Source organism: Pristis pectinata, chromosome 28, assembly GCF_009764475.1.
Source record: "Pristis pectinata isolate sPriPec2 chromosome 28, sPriPec2.1.pri, whole genome shotgun sequence".
Classification (NCBI taxonomy): Eukaryota; Metazoa; Chordata; class Chondrichthyes; order Rhinopristiformes; family Pristidae; genus Pristis; species Pristis pectinata.
Window position 1 is genome coordinate 6,630,256 of NC_067432.1, and position 21,902 is coordinate 6,652,157.

General features: G+C 44.1%; 1 protein-coding gene across 2 annotated transcripts in view; it reads left to right on the forward strand.

Annotated features, from left to right (window-relative positions):
• Positions 1-21,600, forward strand: part of coro2ba (coronin, actin binding protein, 2Ba) — a 159,038-nt gene extending 137,438 nt beyond the window's left edge. For both annotated transcript variants that reach the window (XM_052040328.1, XM_052040327.1), the window contains 2 exons: positions 6,164-6,300; positions 9,743-21,600. In XM_052040328.1, coding sequence (XP_051896288.1) covers positions 6,164-6,300; positions 9,743-9,874 — 269 coding nt within the window. In that variant the 3' untranslated portion in view covers positions 9,875-21,600. The remainder of the gene's footprint in view (positions 1-6,163; positions 6,301-9,742) is intronic.
• Positions 21,601-21,902: the final 302 nt, after the last annotated feature.

Sequence of the window (21,902 nt, forward strand, 5' to 3'; positions counted from 1 at the left end):
TCTGTGTATTTTCTGACTTACGGACAAGATCGACTTATAGACGTCTGTAAAAACGGAACCCGTTCATTACCCAGGGATGTCCTGTAACAAGAGCTGAATACCACAGGAACTAATCTGCTGTTTTACTTGGCTGTCTTTAATGCAACATCTGTATAAACCCAATTCTGACTTTCTGATATGCAAAGTGGTCTGCATTTCTTGCCTAGATGTTACACTTCTCACTCTTGTTTCTAACTCACTCCAGAGTGATATCTTTACTTATCTCTACAATCTCCTCCAGCTGAAAATTCTCTGCGCTCCTCTGACTTTGCCCTCTAGTCTTTCTCATCTTTAACCACTCCACCTCTGGTAGCCATGCCTTCGGCTGCCAGAGCCGTCAGCTCTAGAAAACCCTCCATAATCCTCTATCTAACTCTCCCTCTAAAACCAACCTCTCTGACCAAGCCATTGATCATTTTCCCTAATAGTTCCTCGTATGGCTCAATAAAATATTCTGATGAAGAATCCCAGACCTGAAACATTAACTGTTTCTCCTTCCACAGATGCTGCCTGACCCGCTGAGCATTTCCAGCATTTTCTGTTTTTGTTTCAGTAAAGTGTTCATTGGTAACACTCTGGTGATGTGCCTTGGGATATTTTGCTATTATTACTATGTAGAAAGAAGTGTTTTATCATTTATTCATTTTTCAGGGTGTGGGCATTGCTAGCAAGCCTGCATTTATTGTCCCTCCCTAATTGCCCTTGAGACATTGGTGCTGAGCTGCCTTTTTAAACCACTGCAATCCCTCTGGTGAAGTCCTCAAGTAGGGAGTTCAAGGATTCAGACCCAGCAACACTGAAGGACCAGTGATCTATTTTCAAGTCAGGATGGCTGGTCACTTGGACAGGAACCTGCAGGTGGTACCTTCTACCCTTTTCCTTCTTGGTGGTAAAGGTCATAGATTTGGGAGGTGTTGTCATAGTAGACAAGGCACATAAGTGCAGTACGTTTCGTAGATGAAACACGTTGCAGCTACTGTGTGCTGTTGGCAGAGGAAATGAGTGTTTATGTTTGTAGAGAGGATGCCAATCAAGCAGATTACTTTGTCCTAAATGGTATCAAACTTCTTGAGAGTTGTAGAACTGCACTCTTCCAGCATATGGAGTGTGTTCCGTCACATTCCTGACCTGATACTTCAGAGTGTCAGGGAGTGAGTCAATTGCCACAGGATATCCAGCCTCTGACCTGCTCTCATAGCCATGATATTATCACGGCTGGTGCTTTGGTCTTTGATCAATGGTGACCCTCTGGTGCTAAGGGATCTGGCCATTGTATCATCAAGGGTAGATGGAGACATAGGAGACTGCAGATGCTGGAATCTGGAGCAATAAACAATCTGCTGGAGGAACTCAGTGGGTCGAACAGCATCTGTGGGAGGAAAGGAATTGTCGACGTTCCAGGTCGAAACCCTGCATCAGGACTGAAACATTGACAATTCCTTTCTTGACCCGCTGAGTTCCTCCAGCAGATTGCTTGTTGATCAAGAGTAGGTGGTTTGATTCTCTTCCGTTGGAGATGGTCGTTGCCTGGCACTTCCATGGTGCAAATGTTATTTGCCACTTACCACCCCGTGCCTGAATGTTGTCTGGGTCCTGCTGTATCATTCACTGCTTCCTTTGCTGAGCAGTCACAAGTGGAATTGAACATGGTGTAAACATCCACAGACATTCCCACTTCTGACCTTAAGATAAAAGGAGGGTCGCTGATGAAGCAGCTGAAGATGATTGGGCCCAGGGCACTACCGTGAGGAACTCCTGCAGTCACATGGCTGAGGTTGGGATGATTGACCTCCAACAACCGTAACCCTTCATCTGTGCACAGTATGACTCCAACCAATGGACCGTTCTGCCCCTGAAGCCCATTGACACCAGCTTTGCTGAGGCTCATTGATGCCACACTCAGATAAATGCTGTCCTGATGACAAGAGCAGTGACCCTCACCTCAGTTCTCCAGCCTGTGTTTGAGAGGTTGAGGTGTGGAGCTGATTGCCTGCGGCAAAACCCAGACTGGGCGTTATTGAGTAGAACAGAGAACATAGAACAGTACAGCACAGAGCAGGCCCTTCAGCCCACAATGTTGTGCCGACATAGCTAATCCCTTCTACCTGCAGATATCCCTCCATTTTCCTCTCATTCATGTGCCCGTCCAAGCCCCTCTTAAAAGCTCCCAATGAATTTTCCTCCACTACCCTATCGGGCAATGCATTCCAGGCATCCACCACTCTCTCAGTAAAAAACATGCCCCTGATGTCTGTTCTGATCCTATCCCCTCTCATCTTAAGTGCATACCCTCTGGTTTTGGATCACTCAATAATGGGAAAAAGATATTGCTTGTCCACCCTATCTATGCCCCATAATTTTATACACTTCCAACAGAACACCCTCAGCCTCCACCACTCCAGAGAAAAGAGCCCAAGTTTGTCCAGCCTCTCCTCATAGCACATGCCCTCTAATCCAGGCAGCATCCTCTCCACCCTCTCTAAAGCCTGTAGTGAGGTGACCAGAATTGCAGGCAATACTCTGATTGAGAGCAGGCTGACTGGGGAGTGATTGTCCAGGTTAGACTTTGTCCTCCTTTTCCTTGACAAACCCGGGCAATGTTTCAAAAACCTGGGTAATCTTCCACATTGTTCGGTAGAGACTTGCGGTTGTTGTTGTAAGGATCGTACCGAACTGTAGCCAGTTCATCGGTTACCACCCACCCCTTCCCTCCTTCACTTCTGCAACCCTGCTGACAGCCAGCAGCCGCTTCCTCTGACTCACCAAAGCAAGCTGAACCAGTTTCATCACAGAGGCACCCAAAACGGTCAATTAGAATATCTGCCAGGAGGAATATCTAATGAACAGCAATCCGCACGGTAGGATTTTTCACACCCCTCTCCCAGCAGCCAGGGATGGAGATAAGAGCAACAAAGAGCAAGAACCAGTGTAGGTTAACAAGACAACCATTTATTGTACTTAACACACTGAGTTGAAGCCCAGTACCTATTAAAATGGAAAGGTATGGTGGTTCTTCACCAGCCTGTGGTGCTTGCTTTCGGAGATTCGATGTGCATCTTTGGCAGTGGTGCCTCTGCCTGCCTGTGATCGAGCCTCCCGAAGAAAGTAGAGAAGCTCTTTCCTTCTTGGCGGAGCCTTTGAATGGTGGGACGTTTCCTTCCTTACATGGAGTGTACAGCTCAGAGATCCTGTGCTGGTGTTTATCCTCCCCCCACCCTCTCTTTCCTCATGTACTTGTTGACTTTTGCCTTAATTCTGTTGACAGCATCAATTTTATCTTCAAATTCCAATAATATGCAGAGGGGACATAATTTTAAGGTAATTGGAGGAAGATATAAGGGGGATGTCAGGGGTAAGATTTTTACACAGAGGGTGGTGGGTACGTTGAACGCACTGCCTGCAGAAGTTGTGGGGGCAGATACATTAGGGACATTTAAGAGACTCTCAGATAGACACATGAATGATCTTAAAATGGAGGGCTATGTGGGAGGGAAGGGTTAGATAGATCATAGAGCAGGATAAAATGTCGGCACAACATTGTGGGCTGAAGGGCCTGTACTGTGCTATATTGTTCTACTTCTGTCTTTTTGCTGACTCTTGCTGTTCTCTAGACCTGTATACCCTAGTGGTTATTGTGTGAACCTAAAAGCAGGTTAGTAGCTTAACTGGCTACTGTTAATTGTCCCCAGTGTGCAGGTAAATGACAGAATCTGGGGGTAGTTGATGAGTACACAGGAGAGTAAAGTGGGATTATTGATCAGTGCAGCCTCGATGGGCTGAAGGGTCTGTTTCTGTGCTCTATGCATCTAGGATTGGTGTTGATGAGTCCAAGCCTGTGCACATCTGATTCCTGCACAGGGCAACACTAGGTGAGGCAAAGTCAGCTGACATCTATCAATGTCGTTTATTGTCGTATGCACAAGTACATGTGTGCAAAGGTGCAATGAAAAACTTACTTGCAGCAGCATCACAGGCACACAGCATTCAATGAGCAGCATTCACAAGAAAAACATAAAGTAAACATAAATTATACATAATTTTTACAAGAAAGAACACAATTAGAACCAAAAAATAAACAGTTGAAAGTGGTCGAAGTGCTCATAGTGTTGTTGTGATTAGGATTGTGCCAGTTGTGTCAAATGGTTGAAGGGAAGTAGCTGTTCTTGAACCTGGTGGTGTGGGACTTCAGGCTTCTGTACCTCCTGCCCGATGGTAGCTGTGAGAAGCTGGCATGGCCCGGATGGTGGGGATCTTTGATGATGGATGTAGATACTACCTACCTAGGTCCATCCTTTGTGTTATCCTTCTTCGGTAATCCCATTCCGGCTCCATTCTCCTCGGATATCTGCATGTCCCCCACACTTGCTGCTCTGCCATTGGTGGGAAGGCTTTGCATCCTTCCTTCCAACTAATGCTGTTGGACCATGTGTGAGACAGATACCTTCGTCATCCATACAGAAAGTAAAACCACAGTATCTTCCATCTCAGTATCCATTGCTTCATAAAGGATACTTCATTGCTGCTCTGCCCAGGTATCTGATCCATGTGCTGACTGCTCTTCATTGCCATAGAATTACACAGCACAGAAGCAGGCCCTTCAGCCCTATTCAGCCATGCTGACCAAATTGCCTACCTGAGCTAATCCCATTTGCCTGCGTCTGGCCCATGAAGTCTATTGTAATCTGAGAAACCTAGAAACGGGTCAAAGTCTCAGAATTAGGACTAAGATGAGGAGAAATGTCTTCACTCAGATGGTGGTGTTTCTTTGTAACTCTCTACCCTGGAAGCTCAGTCATTGAGTTCATTCAAAGTAGGAACTGATATATTTTTGAATTTTAGGGAATCAAGAGGCAAGGGGATAGTGCAGCAAAATGGCACTGGGATATGATCTTAGTGAATGGCAGAGCAGGCTCGAAGACTCAGATGGCGTACTCCTGCTCCTATTTCCATTATGTTTGACAAAATTTTAAAAATCAAAAAAAAACTAGCAGATGCTGGAAATCTGAAATAAAAGCAGAGAATGCTGGAAACACTCAGAAGGTCATGCAGCTTCTGTGGAGGGAGGAGAGTGAATGTTTCTCTCTTTATCAGTTAAGATCCTTTATCGGTTCTCCCCTCTGGAATTCCCTTCTCACTCTACTTGCACCCCACCTCTCCCTCCTCCTTGAAAAGCCTCTCTCTCCTTCCTATGCAATTGCAAATGTGACTGCCGTCATTTGGTTTGATAATGCTTCTGTGAAATTCATTGGGACACTTTACATCATTGAAGGCACTATATAAATGCACAGTTATCGCTGTTTAACCTGAAATAATGTCCTGAATTTAGCTTAACGTATGTTTTGCTCTTTAATATAAAACAGCTTTAATTTGTTTAACAAATGGGTCTTCAGGAAGAAAGTTTTATAATTAATGATGTTAGCTTTCATAAGTCGAGGGATCGAGTTTAAGAGCCGCGAAGTAATGATGCAGCTCTACAAAACTCTGGTTAGACCACACTTGGAGTACTGTCTCCAGTTCTGGTCGCCTCATTATAGGAAGGATGTGGAGGCGTTGGAGAGGGTGCAGAGGAGATTTACCAGGATGCTGCCTGGATTAGAGAGTATGGATTATGAGGAGAGACTAAAGGAGCTAGGGCTTTACTCATCAGAGAGAAGGAGGATGAGGGGAGACGTGATAGAGGTGTACAAAATATTAAAGAGGAATAGATAGAGTGGACAGCCAGCACCTCTTTCCCAGGGCACCAATGCTCAATACAAGAGGGCATGGCTTTAAGGTAATGGGGGGGAAGTTCAAGGGAGATGTCAGAGGGAGGTTTTTCACCCAGAGCGTGGTTGGTGCATGGAATGCACTGCCTGGGGTGGTGGTGGAGGCTGATACGTTGGTCAAGTTCAAGAGATTGTTAGATAAGCATATGAGGAATTTAAGATAGAGGGATATGTGGGAGGAATGGGTTAGATAGTCTTAGGAGTGGTTTGAAGGTCGGCACAACATGGTGGGCCGAAGGGCCTGTATTGTGCTGTGTTGTTCTACGGCTCTATGATTTGCGATCTGAGGGTAGAATTAGTTGCTCATTTTCCTCCGTCACTTTCCTAAGCTCTTCTAGTCTGTGTTGTTGTTCTTACAGATCCGATTCTAATGTCTCTGAAGGAAGGTTACAAATCCACAAATGTTGCTTTCAAGCCACCAAAAAAGGACAAGAAAAGTGTGGTAGTGAATGGAATTGATCTACTGGAAAATGTACCACCTCGGACAGAGAATGAGGTGGGTCTGGTGACACACTGGAACATAGGGTTAAACTTGCTCTTTCAATACTTTCCATCCCTCCCCTCCACCATGCTAAACTGAGCCCTGCAACAGTTTCCCAGCTTGGATCAAATCCCTGACTCTTCTCCGGCATGGAGTCCACAGTAAGTTCTTGATTGAACCTTGGGGCTTAAGGAAATAACAAAATAGGAGCAGCAGTAGGCCACTCAGTTCCTCAAGACTGCCCCACCATTCATTATGATCCTGGCTGATCTGTTCCAGGCCTCCTCTCCCCTTCTGAGCCAGTTCCATGTTGCCCTCAATTCCCTGATCTTTCAAATGTTGCCCCCTCATACATTTCCCCTTGAGTGTGATAGGTGTGGTAGGATCTGGGTGGAGTCGATGGGAATGTGAGAGGAATTAAATGGGAGAGGGTAGGATCTGTGTAAAAGTGAGGGCGAGGGGGGTTGATGGTTGGGGCAGACTCAGTGGGCCAAAGGGTCTGTTCCCATGCTGTGTCTCTCTACAGCATCTATCTACCTCCTCTTTAAGTACCTAACCTGGTCTAACCTCCACAAGCACCCAGGACAGAGACTTCCAGAGGTTCACCACCCTCTGCGAGATGATTACTACCCTCCATGGTACTTTATGCTGTTTGATCTACAATTTGAGACACCATACCTCACGTCCACTGTCTTTTTTCCTTCCCCCCCCACTCTCTCTTGCACTCCCTTCCTCTCTCCACCCCCTTCTCCCTCCCCTCTCTCTCACCTTCACTATCACCTTCTCTCCTCCCCAACAACCTATCTACCCCATCACTCCCCACCTCTACCTCCCACATCATCCTCCCACCCCCACCACTCCCCCTCTCTCCACCCTGCCTCGCTGCCCTCCCCCCTCAAACCAAAAGGATTCCCTTTTGTACCATCCAAAAATATTGGCATTCCAATTTTGTTTAACAATTCAAATAAAACTGCAATTAATTTTAAATTACTTTAAATTGCCTATTTTTAAAAATAATCAACAGTTCTGATTATAGCATTCCAACGTTAAAGCTATTGATAATATATTACTATTTGTAATGTTTAATAATGAACACAGCAAACAATGAAAACTTGGTTTTTGCAGATTTTAGTTAATAAGCTGGTCAAAGTCAGCAATTTTTTCCATATTTTACACTATAATTTTAGTGTTATTGTTATACTTCATTTGCAATTTGCAAATGACTCGAGTGCAGAGAGATCCAGATGTTCTTGTGCATGGAACACAAAAGGTTAGCAAACAGATACAGCAAAGAGTTAGCAAGGCAAATGGCACATTGGCCTTTGTCGCAAGGGGTATTATTACAACTGTACAGGGTAAGGCCATGCCTGGAGGATTGTGTACAATTCTGGTCCATTTATTTAAAAAAGGATGTACCAAGCATTGGAGGCAGTCCTGCAGAGATTCACCAAGTCGAGAGGGTTGTCCTGTCACAAATGGCTAACAAAAAGTTAGATCTGTATTCTTTGGAATTTAGAAGAATGAGGGGTGATGTTATTGAAACATACAAGATCCCAAGAGTAGATGTTGAGACGTTTCCACTACTGGCAGGGTCAAAACTCTGGTTAGACCAACAGAGCACTGTGTCCAGTTCTGGTCGCCCTCATTATAGGAAGGATGTGGAAGCGTTGGAAAGGGTGCAGAGGAGATTTACCAGGATGCTGCCTGGTTTGGAGAGTATGGATTATGAGGAGAGACTAAGCAAGCTAGGGCTTTACTCTTTGGAGAGAAGGAGGATGAGAGGAGACATGATAGAGGTGTACAAAGTATTATGAGGAATAGATAGAGTAGACAGCCAGCACCTCTTTCCCAGGGCACCATTGCTCAATACAAGAGGGCATGGCTTTAAAGTAATGGGTGGGAAGTTCAAGGGAGATATCAGAGGGAGGTTTTTTACCCAGAGAGTGGTTGGGGCATGGAATGTGCTGCCTGGGGTGGTGGTGGAGGCAGGTACATTGGTCAAATTCAAGAGATTACTAGATAAGCATATGGAAGAATTTAAAACAGAGGGATATGTGAGAGGAAGGGGTTAGATAGTCTTAGGCGAGGTTTAAAAGTCGGCACAACATTGTGGGCCGGAGGGCCTGTATTGTGCTGTACTGTTCTATGATTCTATGAACGAGGGGACGTAGTTGTAAGATATGGGAACGGTCATTTAATATTGAGATGTATAAGAATCACTTCTTACAGAGGGTGGTGAACCCCTGTAAATCTCCACCCCAGAGGGTTGTGGAGGCAGGATCATTGGAGGGATTTAAAGAGGAGGTAGAATCAAAAGATTGCAGAGATGAGGGCTTTGGGGAACTGGCACAAAAGAGGAGTTGAGACCTGGGGGCAGATGATCATTTTGAGTGGTGGGAAAGGGGCCGAGTGGTCGACTCCTGCTCCTATTTTCTTGTGTTTTTCAGATTCAGATTAGTTCAGATTAGTTTATTATCCTATAGACCAGGGTGCAATGAAATTCCTTGCTTGCATGAAGTTCACAAACAGTATACGTGGTAATAATGAATACAACAATAAATACAATGACTCATGCAAAACAACGGAATGGCGCAAAGATTGTAGAGCAACCTGAAGTAGTGCAAAAATAAATACTAAAGTGACAATAATGGAATAACCAAGAGAGGTAGAATTAAGAATTTGTGTTTAAAATTTGCATTTAAGGCACACCTGAATTCTTTAAGGGTCTGAATACAAGTATAGTTCAAATTGGGTTGATAAGTATCGAGGAGACAGAGAGAGAGCATAACATGGTATTGGTATTGGTTTATTATTATCACCTGTACCGAGGTACAGTGAAAAACTTGTCTTGCACACCAATGGTACAGGTCAATTCATTACACAGTGCAGTTACATTGAGTTAGTACAGAGTGCATTGAGCTGGTACAGATAAAAACAATAACAGTACAGAGTAAAGTGTCACAGCTACAGAGAAAGTACAGTGCAATAAGGTGCAAGGTCACAACAAGGTAGGTCGTGAGGTCATAGTCCATCTCATTGTATAAGGGAACCGTTCAATGGTCTTATCACAGTAGAATAGAAGCTGTCCTTAAGCCTGGTGGTACGTGCCCTCAGGCTCCCGTATCTTCTACCTGATGGAAGAGGAGAGAAGAGAGAATGACCTGGGTGGCCGGGGTCTTTGATTATGCTGGCTGCTTTGCCAAGGCAGCAAGAGGTAAAGACAGAGTCCAAGGAGTCCAGTGTTGAGAATAATGTGCCAGAGGTGTGTCGCTGCCTATCCTCACTGATTGCGGTCTGTTGGTCAGAAAGTCAAGGATCCAGTTACAGAGGGAGGTGTTGAGTCCCAGGTCTCGGAGTTTGGTGAGATGGGATGGGAGAGGAAAATAAAGGTAAATTAATAACAAACAAATCCACCTTCTTCCAACTCTGACTGAATTGTTTAATATTCTTCCTTTAGCTTCTCCGAATGTTCTTCCGACAGCAAGACGAGATCCGAAGGTTAAAGGAGGAACTTACGCAGAAGGGCGTGAGAATACGTCAACTGGAACTGGAGCTTAAAAATCTGCAGAACATCCCGAAGAGCACCTGATCTCAGGGTCCCAGCCGCCCTTCAACATCCCTCTGGCATGTCACAGAATTATCAGCAACGGTTATATAGGACTTTTAAAACCCACCGAATCTGTCCCACCACCCTAAAACAAGAGATAAACTGGAAGTTATGTCAATCTCCAAAATGTTTAGCCATATGCACAACTAACAGAAGAACTCAACTGGTCTGCACCACGCCTCAGCAGGTATCTGGAAAGCTAAACATGGTCTATACAGATCCAGTCATCATCGGCAGCCCAGAGATGTGTATACTTTAAAAAGTTCTGCATGCTAATGAGTCATTTTAACATCGTTTTACATTAAATACTCCAAGGTGCCTCTGAACTAGTGTCTTTGTGAGCCTTGCCCCATGTAGCTGCTAAGGTTGAAGGTTTAGTGGAAGAGAGCTGAGAGCAGGAACAGGCCCATCCACGCCAGTCTATGCATCACTACCTCAGCTGCAGACTCCTTCGTGTTCCCACCTTCCCTTCCCATTCTCAGCTATTCACCATGTTAAGTGAAGTTGCATCAGCCACAATGTACCATGTTAATCTTGGCCCTGTGTATTGCATGATATATGATACTCAGGTTAATGAAGAAGCATTCAGTATATGGAGGCACTCTGACTCCTGTACAATGCTAGACAGTGACTCAAAGATAAGTGTCCTTACAACAGACTGATCACTGACAAGAACAGACCACAATGTCTAAGTTAGCTATTGGAATTTGAGGATATATGGTGTTATTAGTGGCTCCGTTTGACACAAAATTAAAACCAGGTCCAAACCTGACCCAAGTCAGAGTGCTTATAAATGTTATTGAGACCTGTCCCAACCTAGAAAAGTAGAAGAAAAGACTAATACATTGCCAAAGGATACGTGCGATAAAATTCAGCAAATTATCCAACAGCATTCATCTGACCTGGTCTGAACCTAACATGTAGGCTCTAGTTGGCAGGGCTCTCTCTTTTAAGCCTGAAAGTTCTGAGTTCAAGCCTCACTCCAGAGAAATGACTGGAAAACTCGAGGCTGGCACTCCAGTCCAACACTGAGAGAGTACCACAGTGTTCAAGGAGCCTTCTTTCAAATGAACCATTAAACTGTGCTCTCTTGGGGGACGTAAGCAGAGGAATTATTCAAGTATCCTGGGGAATGTTTATCCTGCAATCATCCTTGCTAAGAGAGATTCTGTGATCACCATCTCACTGCTGTTTCTGGGAGTGCGCTAAGTGCAAATTGACTGTCATGACAATGCTTCTAAATGTGTGTCATTGGCTGTAAAGTCCTTTGATAGTCTCATAGAGATGCAAGAGCACTCTACAAGTCCTTACCTTTTCATTTTACTGCTCCATTTTAAGTGAATGCTTTAACCAATGTTCCTTCCTGTCTGGGACCAGTTACCAATGATGAGATTACCCACCCTGCAAGGCCCACTCAGCTCCCATTTGCCTTTTGCAGTGAACCTTCTGCAGAATGCTTCTTATGGCCTTATAGGAACATAAGAACTAGAAGCAGGAGTAGGCCATTCGGCCCTTCATGGTTGCCCCACCATTCAATATCGTTTTACCTCAGCACTCCTTTCTTGCACCAAACCCCATATCCCTTGATTCTCTTATAATTTATAACAGCTTAGGACAGCATAATGGTTCAGCTACTTCACAGCTCCAGCAACCCAGGTTCGATTCTGATCTCCGGTGTTGCTTGTATGGGATTTGTATGTTCTCTCCGTGACTTGCGTGGATTTCCTCCAGGCACTCTCAAATCCCAAAGGCATGCAGGTTGGTAGGTTAATTGGTTATAAATTATCCCTAGTAGGCCAGAGGTGTGTGGTAGAACCTGCGGGAAGTTGATGGGAATGTGGTGAGAATAAAATGAGATTGGTGTAAGATTAATGGGTGCTTGATGGTCATTGTGGACTCCATGATTTATAATTTGATTTGTACTGCTCTGAAGGGTTTGAGCCTGGCTCTTGTCCTGAGGGAGAACGTTTGAGCAGTAAAGTTATCAGGGTGGGGCTGTGTGTTGCTGGATTACAGTAAAAACAAGTTGTGTTCTGTACCAATAGATGAAAGGAAAAGCTGCTCCACTTCTGAACTGCTGATATCTCTCACACAAGACTCTCACTCCACCCAGTCTTAGCCACAAGGAGTGTCACCCATCAGGCAATTAGGCGCTTTCATTCCGTGGTTGCTTAAAAGTTTGTTGATGAAACCTTATTATTTTCATGAGTATTTGACATTTGGGTCCAGGTCTATCTGCAGTGGGGGCCAAGATGTTTACCACTTAGAGTTTAGTTTCTTCCTCAAGCATAGACAAGACCCTCTATAGTTTCGTTTTTTAATTTTGTGTTGGTGAAAAAAACACAAGGTGGTGAATGTGATAACATTGAACAGGGAAGTGAGTCAGCACAGTGATCCAATCAGTGGGAGTCCGAGACTGCGACAAATTCACAATGATGTCCATACTGGATTTGTTAAGGCTGGTGTGGGGAACAGAAGTGATGACAGACTCTGGCTCTACGCCGACAGTCCTTGAGGCGCATTGGTAAGATAGAAGGGATCAGAGTGACAGCAGGACTCTCAACCCCATTCATGACCCCAGAGCGTGATTTTCCTCACCTCCCACTCACCTGGCATCTTGTAGGCAGCAAGATGCACGAACCCCTCATCACCATTCCATGGTCACACAGCACAGAAACAGGCCCCTCAGTCCAACAGGTCCATGCCCACCAAGATGCCCATCGAAGTTAGTCCCACTTGCCAGAATTTGGCCCATAACCTTCGGAACCTTTCCCATCCATGTACCTGTCCAACTGTCTTTTAAAAGTTATTATTGTAAATCCAGATTAGCAGAATATTACACATCAGTCCTGACAAGAAATTGTCAACAATAACACAAACTGTGCTGTATGGTGGGATCAGTGCGTTGTACTGTGTCCAGAATTCATTTCATTGACCAGATGCCTTTAGCACTACCAATGGGGATAAATTTCTAGGCAGAGGTCTCCTCATTGTCCAAAGGCCAGTCATAAAGGCTTAGGTATAAAGCTCATATTTGTTTAACATCAAAAAGATTAATGAATAGTGCATGTATTTGCAGTAAATACTTTATATTTACACTAGTTACAGTTTTGGCGTACAGGTCCTCCCCAGGTTACGAACACCTGACTTATGGACAGTCCATACATACGAGCGAGCGTTTGGGAGACCAGCACGAAGGATGGGGATGAATTTGCCGGCTGCTGTGGGACCTCCGGCATCTTCTGCCGGGTGGGAACGGGGCATTTCAACGTGCCTTCTCTCCCCACCAACCCAACCCGAGCTGCTGGGTGGGTGCAGCTGATAAGGGGGCTGGGTGGAGCTGAGCAGAGCTGGGAGTACTGAGCAGACTCATTCGCTGAGTCAGTGAGGCCGACTCGCTCTCCCGTCGCAGCTCTTTCTGGGATCCTCTCCCACAAAGTTTTTTTGTTCATTTCTGACCTACAGACAGTTCTCAGGAGTGGAACCCTGTCGTAACCTGGGACCTTGGAACTTAGGAGAGTGAGGGGCAACCTTATAGAAGTGTTTAAGATTATGAGAGGCATAGATAAGGTGGATGGTAACAGTCTTTTCCCCAGGGTAGGGGAGTCCAAAACTAGGGGGCATAGATTTAGGATGAGAGGGAAAAGGTTTAAAGGGGATCTGAGCTGCAACTTTTTCACACAGAGGGTGGCGAGTATATGAAACGAGCTGCCAGAGGAAGTGGGTGAGGCAGGTACAATGGTATCATTTAAGAAGCACTTGGATAGGTACATGGAGGGGAATTACAGGGATATGGGCCGAACGCAGGAAATTGGGACTAGCTGAGTGGGCATCGTGGTCGGCATGGACAGGTTGGGCCAAAGGGCCTGTATCTGCTATATTGCTCTGTGACTCTATGACTGCCTGTATTTTAGAGAGGTGAGTTTGAATCCCACTACATCAGCTGGGTTATTCAAAATCTAGTAATTAAATAAGTCTGGAATTTAAAAAAAAAATAGAAGTCACCATCTACAATGCTGACAATGAAGTAATTGGTTTGCAAAAACCCATCTGGTTCACTGAGGTCCTTCAAGAAAAGGAATCCATCCTCATTACCTGGTCTGGTCTTTATGAGACTTCAGACCCACTGCAATGAGGTTAACTTGAAAACCCTTTGAAATGGCACAGCCAGTCAGATACTCAGTAGTGGGCAGTAAGTGCCAGCCTTGTCAATGACACCCACAACCCATGATTGAATAAGTACAAAAAATATACTATATTCCCAACATCTAAGGCATTTCAGTTTTAATCTCTTAACAGAAAATTCATCTTACATGACAAAAACTGGCCACAGAGGTTTTGATTAGCTTCATGTTGAATTTGAAAGATGCTGTGGCTATTATATGTGGTGGCCTTGCACTGTCTCTCCCCTTCCCTCAATAATCTTCTCACATCTCCTCCAGACAGATCAGCTGTGACTGAGAAGCCTTCAGCACCCTCTGCCAGCCTGCAGCTCTACTATCATTCAGGATCTCTCGTTCTCCACTCTGTCACAGGTCCCTCTGCCCTCAATGCCCCTGCCCCTTCTCTGCAACTTAAAAAGTGTTTAATTTCCAATGTTTCTCAGTTTAGACGAGAGTTTCTTTCCCAAAACATTAACTCTGTTCCTTCCTCCACAGATGCTGCCTGACCTGCTGAGTATCTCCAGCATTTTCTGCTTTTATTTCAGATTTCCAGCATCTGCAGTTTTTTGCTTTCCTTAGAGTAGAAAAGTTTTATAGGAGAGTTGAAAAAACTGTTCCAAATTATGAAGGTTTTACACCAGATTTTTGTTTCCTTCCTTTAATTTACAGTTTGAGGTAACCCTGTAAAAAGGCTCCTGCCTCTAAGGCAGTACATCCTCAGGTTCTGTATAATAAGCTGGATGTGCTGTTTGTTTTCCATGTCCACAGGGCTGATAAGCAGAAAGCACAGGTTGAAAGTGAATAGAAAAAGGAAAAGCTTGTTTCATTTCAAGTGGTTTGGATTTGGGAGCCCTGCCTGATGGGAGGGTGGTCATATTCACTTTCAGAGCATCAGAGACTTCACAAGGAGAAAGAAATTGGTGTTGGTTTATTATTGGCACATGTACCAACATACAGTGAAAACCTTTGTGTGCCATCCTTCAGATCATGCCATATGTAACTACATAGAGGTAGTAAAAAGAAAACAATGCAGAATATAGAGTTACAGTCAGAGCAAGTACAGTACAGGTGAACAAATTAAGTGCAAGGGCCACAGTGAGGTAGATTGGGAGATCAAGAGTTCATCCTTTAGCGTATGAGAGGTCGGTTCAAGAGTCTGATAACAGCAGGATAGAAGCCGTCCTTGAGTCTGGTGGTTCGTGATCTCTTTGTATCTTCCGCCTGACAGGAGAGACGAGAAGACAGAATGACCAGGATGGTCATGGACCGGGGTCCTTGATCATGCTGGCTGCTTGGAGTCAATGGAGGGGAGGCCGGTTTGTGTGTTGGACAAATTAAACAAATATGGGGAATGGGACTAACTGGATGGCTCATCGAAAGAACCAGCACTGGTCTGACAGGCTGAATGGTCTCCTCTCCCGCACTGTTCCTAAATTCCTGGACAGCCTCAGACTAAACAGTTGAATTTTTGCCAAGATATAATCCCAGTACCTCAGGAGAAATTCTTGAACATAAGCCATTATAACCACATGCTCATTGTAGACAATGGAAACTAAAAAGAGGAGAATGGTGAAATGGACTGACAACTTGTTGTTATCATACCACATCACTATCTTGAAGACACAAGAGACTGCAGATGCTGGAATCTGGAGCAACAAATAATCTGCTGGAGGAACTCAGCGGGTTGAGCAGCATCTGTGGGGGGAACGGAATTGCCAACATTTCAGGTCGAAAACCTGCATCGGGACTGGTGATCCTGGTGCAAGGTTTTGACCCGAAACATTGACAGTTCCTTTCCCCCCACAGATGCTTCTCGACTGCTGAGTTCCTTCAGCAGATTGTTTGTAACATAATAATCTTCCTTCTTCCCAATACAGAATTGGCAATCCAGTAGATCCCTCGAAAAGATCACAAAAGTGTCAATCACATATAGTGACAGACTTCATTGATTTATTCCAAACATCAAACTGCCCACAACAGCAGACATTACAGCTCTGGTTAATGATCAGAGGTAGAATTATGCTAACTTTCCCTATGCAATATACATCAGTGTTTAATAACTTTTCTCTGGAGGGATCAAGGCACCAACAAGCATTAACGCAATATTCAGTTTGCAGAAACAACTGGAACTCACAGATTGAAGCTTGTATGTGGTACAAGCAGCAGGAAAGAACCTGATGAACGAGCCATCAGCACAGCTTTCACAGGTGGGATCGCAGTGCAGCAAATTCCCACAAACAGCAAGTCAGGCAAATGGCACTAAATGTTTCCTTTTATGGTGTTGGCTGGGGAAAGGAGACTGGCTGAGGAGAGGGATGTTGGCCAGGAACTCCTTGCTGTAAGTCATCCCACAAGGCTTTGTATATTCCCTTTGAATTGGGAGAGTGGGGCTGCAGTTTAATGCTGGTTGTCTTCAGAACTCCAGGAATTCACAGTAACTACAGTCCAACAAAGTACTTCATTGGCTGTGAAGGACACTCTGAGGTTGGGAAAGGTGCTTTTTTTCTCAGGTCTTTTTTTTTGCATAGGGATTGCTGTTGGCTCTTATCTTTCTAAAAGAACTGGTTTGGAAAATAGATTTAAAATAGGCCTGAAAGTTATGAGTTCTAATAGAGATGCTAGACAGGGTAGAAGGTGATGGTCCTGAGCTACAAAGTCCACAGAGACTTCATGCTGAGGACCAACTGTGTAGAGTGGAGCTGGAAGGTTAGATAGAAAGTGTAGGGTTTTAAAATAAAAATAGAAAATGATGCAGGTACTTAGTGGGTCAGGCGGAATGTGTGAAGAAAGAAACTGAGTTAGTGTTTCATTTCAGAGACCTTTCATTTGATGGTCATACTGTCTACATTTCTCTGTCCATAGATGCTGCCTGACCTGCTGAGCATGGCAGACATTCTCTGTGTTTTACTTCAGATTTCCAGCATCTGTAATTTTTAGCTTTTAGACTGTGGAGTTTTGTTGGATTGCTTTCAAGAGGACAGGGCATAGCATTTGCAGACTTCCCCTTGGACGTTGGATGAGTTTTGACAGCCCAAAGACTGAGCTGAATGTTTGAGGATAGGACCTGCTTGGAAGGTTAATTAGCTTTTCTCACTTCGGGGATGGATTCACTGATATCTTAAAAAAAATGTTCACAATCATTTTACCAAGTCTTTGAAGCCCAATTTCAATCCATCCACATCTCTATCCCAGCTTGTCAGTGCAGGGTTGTTGTCACTACATTGGTTCCATTCTTATCAAATGCCATAGTACACCTTTAACAAGGTCATCCATTGACACTGGCTCCTGCCTTTAAGGCTTTCAACTCCAAGGCTCAGCATTGTACGTCGCATGAGACATTTGGTTTCTATTTCATGGGGTGCTGTTTCACCTTCAAATAGCATGAGAGAACATGCACATCAAATGAAAATTTGGCTATCACTGTGCACCACACAGATAAAGTAATTTAAAACCATTGCAACTACTAATAGAAGCAGATATGTTTGTAACCAGCAGGTTTATTTGAGAGGCACAAGATTCCAAAATCCCAGAGTCTCCGTGTGATTTATCTGAGTCCATTAATTGGGTCTGAGTCCTCTTGGAGACAGTTCCCTCCCTGTGTGTGAGGAATGTGGGCACAACTCCTCATCCAATTGTTGGAAACAGTCTTGCAAAAACTGTTGGGTAGCAACGTGCAGATGTTCCTTTAGTGGTGCTCCTTTACAACATCACCTTGCATTAAGCTAGCTGTTGGGTTTCAAGGCCCTTTCTCAGTGTGTCACAAAACAAAAATTAATGCTGAGCTACATGGGGAGTCTCAGAGCAGAAGGACAAGGGCTGGGTTTTATGTAGAACCTAACAAGACGGAAGAGAGGTGAAGAAGTTCAAGGCAGGAATTCCATTGTTGGACCTTGGCCAACAGTGGGAGGGTGATCAAGCTTTTGAAGGATTGAGAGGCAAGAAATGGAGAAGATGGCGATTTCAAGGGTTTGTAGGACTGGAAGAGGTTAAGATAAGATATCTTTATTAGTCACACGTACATCAACACACACAGTGAAATGCATCTTTTGTGTAGAGTGTTCTGGGGCAGCCCGCAAGTGTCACCACACTTCCAGCGCCAACATAGCATGCTCAAAACTTCCTAACCCGTATGTCTTTGGAATGTGGGAGGAAACCGGAGCACCCGGAGGAAACCCACACAGTCACGGGGAGAACGTACAAACTCCTTATAGGCAGTGGCCGGAATTGAACCCAGGTTGCTGGCGCTGTAATAGCGTTACGCTAACCGCTACACTACCTGAGTTTGGGAGGAGGGATTTGAAAGTGAGAACAAGATTTGAAATGGAGGCATAGCTTCGAGGTAGAATGGGGCTCGGTGTGAGCTTGGGCACTGGGTCTGGTTCGAATCTGAACAGTTTGGATCAGCTTTAGACAGTCTCCAGAGAGAAGGACATTGTCAGTGGCCATGGACTGGAATTTATGATGGGCATTGAAGATAGTGGCTTTGAAGTAACATAACTGGGGGAAATGGAGGGTGTTAATTAAGACAATTATCAAAGTACTGTAGATAGTAAGACAAGAACTGTTCAAAGGGGCTGTATCGTCTCAGTAAGTTCTCAAGGAAAGAGACACTTGTTGCTCAGGGACCAGCCGCTGTGTGTGTGATTTCTTTGAATCATTGAAGTGGGTCAGTGACTGTTCTCTCCATGAAGGTAAATTGCATGAGTGTAAGTTACACCAGCCTCAAGCTGTGGGAGCTTGTCTCACTCTAAGCCTGCACATAGTGCTGGAGAGCATACGTGTACAAGTCCAGAGTGTGAGCACTTCACACTTACACTTGCTTGGCTACCGGGAGAACATTTTATTAAACTGATGATCTGGGTTCTGGAAGAAAGTCCAAGAATCACCACAGGCAGAGTCAGGCTGCACCTCCATTTATCATTCCTTTATAAGATGAAGGCATCGCTGGCAAAGCCAGCATTTATTGCCCATCCCCATTTGGTCTTGGGAAGGTGGCGGTGAGCCGTTCTTGAACCACTGGTGAAGTATGCTCCCACAGTGCTCGTAGGGAGAGCATTTCAGGATTGGGACCCAGTGATGAGGAAGGATACGTCAGATGGGCTCGTTAACTGTGTTTATGTGAAGTGGGAGGAGATTGCAGTCATAAGTGCTTATGGTGGTTTGAATTTATTCTCTTTAATATTGGTTTAAGTATTTTTTTAAAAATAGTAAGGAGGGGGTGGGAATAGAAAAATCGGCTGTGGCCTCAAGGGTTGGGATGCCAGTGCACTGATTGCTGCAGAACTGAGCCACGTAGTGTCTGTTTTAGAACACCCAGTCCCCACTGAGCTCACTGCGCAGGGGATCATAGACAGGGACAGTGGTCAGGGTGAGGGTCAATAATAGTGGGAAAGAGACACACACAGAGGCAGAGGACTACACACACACACATACACACACACACAAATGCACACAGACACACATAAACACAGACACCACACACATACACACACACATACACGCACGCAGACACACAGACACACACATACACACACACACAAACATACACACAAACACAGACACATACACACACAGACACAAACACAGACACACACAAACATACACACATACACACACACACACTTCCTAGTTGGATAACCTTTGCCCTCCATTCTCAAGCATCTCGCCTGTAACATTGCCCATGGGTTGACACATAACTAGTGATGGGCAGTAATTGCCTTTCGTACATATAGTTTCTAAGCTGTATCCAAGAATGCATTCCTCCACAATTTGCTTTCAGGCATTTTTAAAAATAGGTATCAGTAACAAAATACATTCATTCTCTAGCTTCATAAAGTATTTGAAACAATACACCAATCAAACAACAACTTACATTACGTAATACATTTATCATAGCAAGCCATTCCAAAGAGCTCCACAGGAACATTATCAGACATACTTTAGCTGAACCACAGAGGAGGGTAGTTAGGTATCGAGGAGCAACTTAATGGAGAGAAAGAGAGAGAGGTTAAGGGAGGAAGTTTCAGAGTTTAGGCTTTGGCAGCTGAAATCATGGCCACCACAGGTTGAAATTGCAGACAGTCAGTATTGGAAGATGCCAATACTTAGGGTGGATGTAGGACTGGAGAAGATCAAAGAGATAGAAATGACACAGAGATTTGAAATTAAGAATTATAAAATCAGGGAGCCACTTAACTGGTATTGGCATGTGGTAATCCACAATCACAGGCTTAACTCCACTAATTATACCTCACTGTAAAATCTTATGCCTGTCTGCACCTTGTTTGTTGCATCATAAATGTCATTATTTCCAAAACTAATGCAAATTGCTAATGTACACCTGTCATGGTGCAGCCAGTGGGGATGTGAAAACATGACAGACCTTCAAAGGCAGCTTTCATTCTAAACCTGGATGCGGGAATCAGAAATGGAAACTGGAGAACAGGAACTGAATTACAGTCATCTGGTTATTCCTGCACCTTGTTTTGCCTGTAAGCTACTCAATTGTGACTCTGGGTGTGATTAGCTAAAGGCACTATTAAAATAAGTAATTGGCAAACACTATAGTACAAGAAATGTAGAATTAGGTTTCAGGCTCTGTTGGAGCTGATGGTGTGTTCGTCCTTTAGGCTGAGGCCATAGTTTAGCCAACTTTTGCAAGGGAGACCAGGAGACCACACAATATACTGTGAAAACCCCCACATCATCACACAATTAGTCACACACACACACACACACACACACACACCACACAGACACACACAGACACACACACACACACACACACACAGAGTCATCTTCTTCGTGTACTGTGCTGAGTAGTGATTTACATCTAAGAGCATCTGGCCCCTTCCCCAACAGAAGGTGAGCCAATCAAAGATTCATTGGCAGCTTGCTCCTTCATGTCTATGCCTGAGTTACTGGAATCTCCTGGAGGAGGATTGAGGAAATACCTACATATTTTCGTCTCCATGCTCCATGCATGCTGGTAAGATTAATAATGAGATGAGTACAACATTTGCAGAAGGAAATATGGCTTTCTGAGAAGGTCATGCGGTATCTGTGTTCTAGGGTGATCCTGGTGAGGGAATGCAAGCCCAGAAACACTTTCAGTGAGACAATAACCGTTCCTGTCAGTCATTCTACAAGTGAATCTGGAGGGAAGAATATTATATATTGAAACATCAGGATCTGAAATGGCCAACGTTTATTAAGGAGGGTGATTTAGTTATAAGGCAATGCTAATTTACCAGTTTTAATGGGATTGGCAAATTTGGTGATATTGATGCCTTTACATATGGTTGGTCAATGAGTTACATGGATTAATCCCCATGGATTATTCTGAATAGATGATAGTTAAAAACTCTGTGATACCTATGTACATTTTACTTTTGCCCTTGTACATTCTACCCCACTATCATTGTGTAATGTGAATACCCATGTCTTCAACTAATAAAGTCCAAGTCACTGTGATTTTACTTTCCTAAAAGAAATCACATAACTGCACTCTGTAACCAATAACACAAATAAAATATTGTTTTCTCAGTTTTGAAGACTTTGATTACATAGAACTGTTCATAGCAAAGACCTCTATTCACAGGGCACCATATCATAAGCCTTGGGAATATTCATTGTATGTTTCACATACAATGAAGTGAAACCAATGTTATTCTGTGGACAAATTTGATGCAAGATTCCACAGAATGAGAAGTTATAGTTCACCCTTATTTGATGCTCAAACTATTTGTTGTCACATTTAGCGATAAGTCCAACTAGGGGACCCTTGCAAAGAAAAGTCATGAACTTGGAAAACTTTAAAAAATTCTCAGGGTGGTTTTAATCCTGAT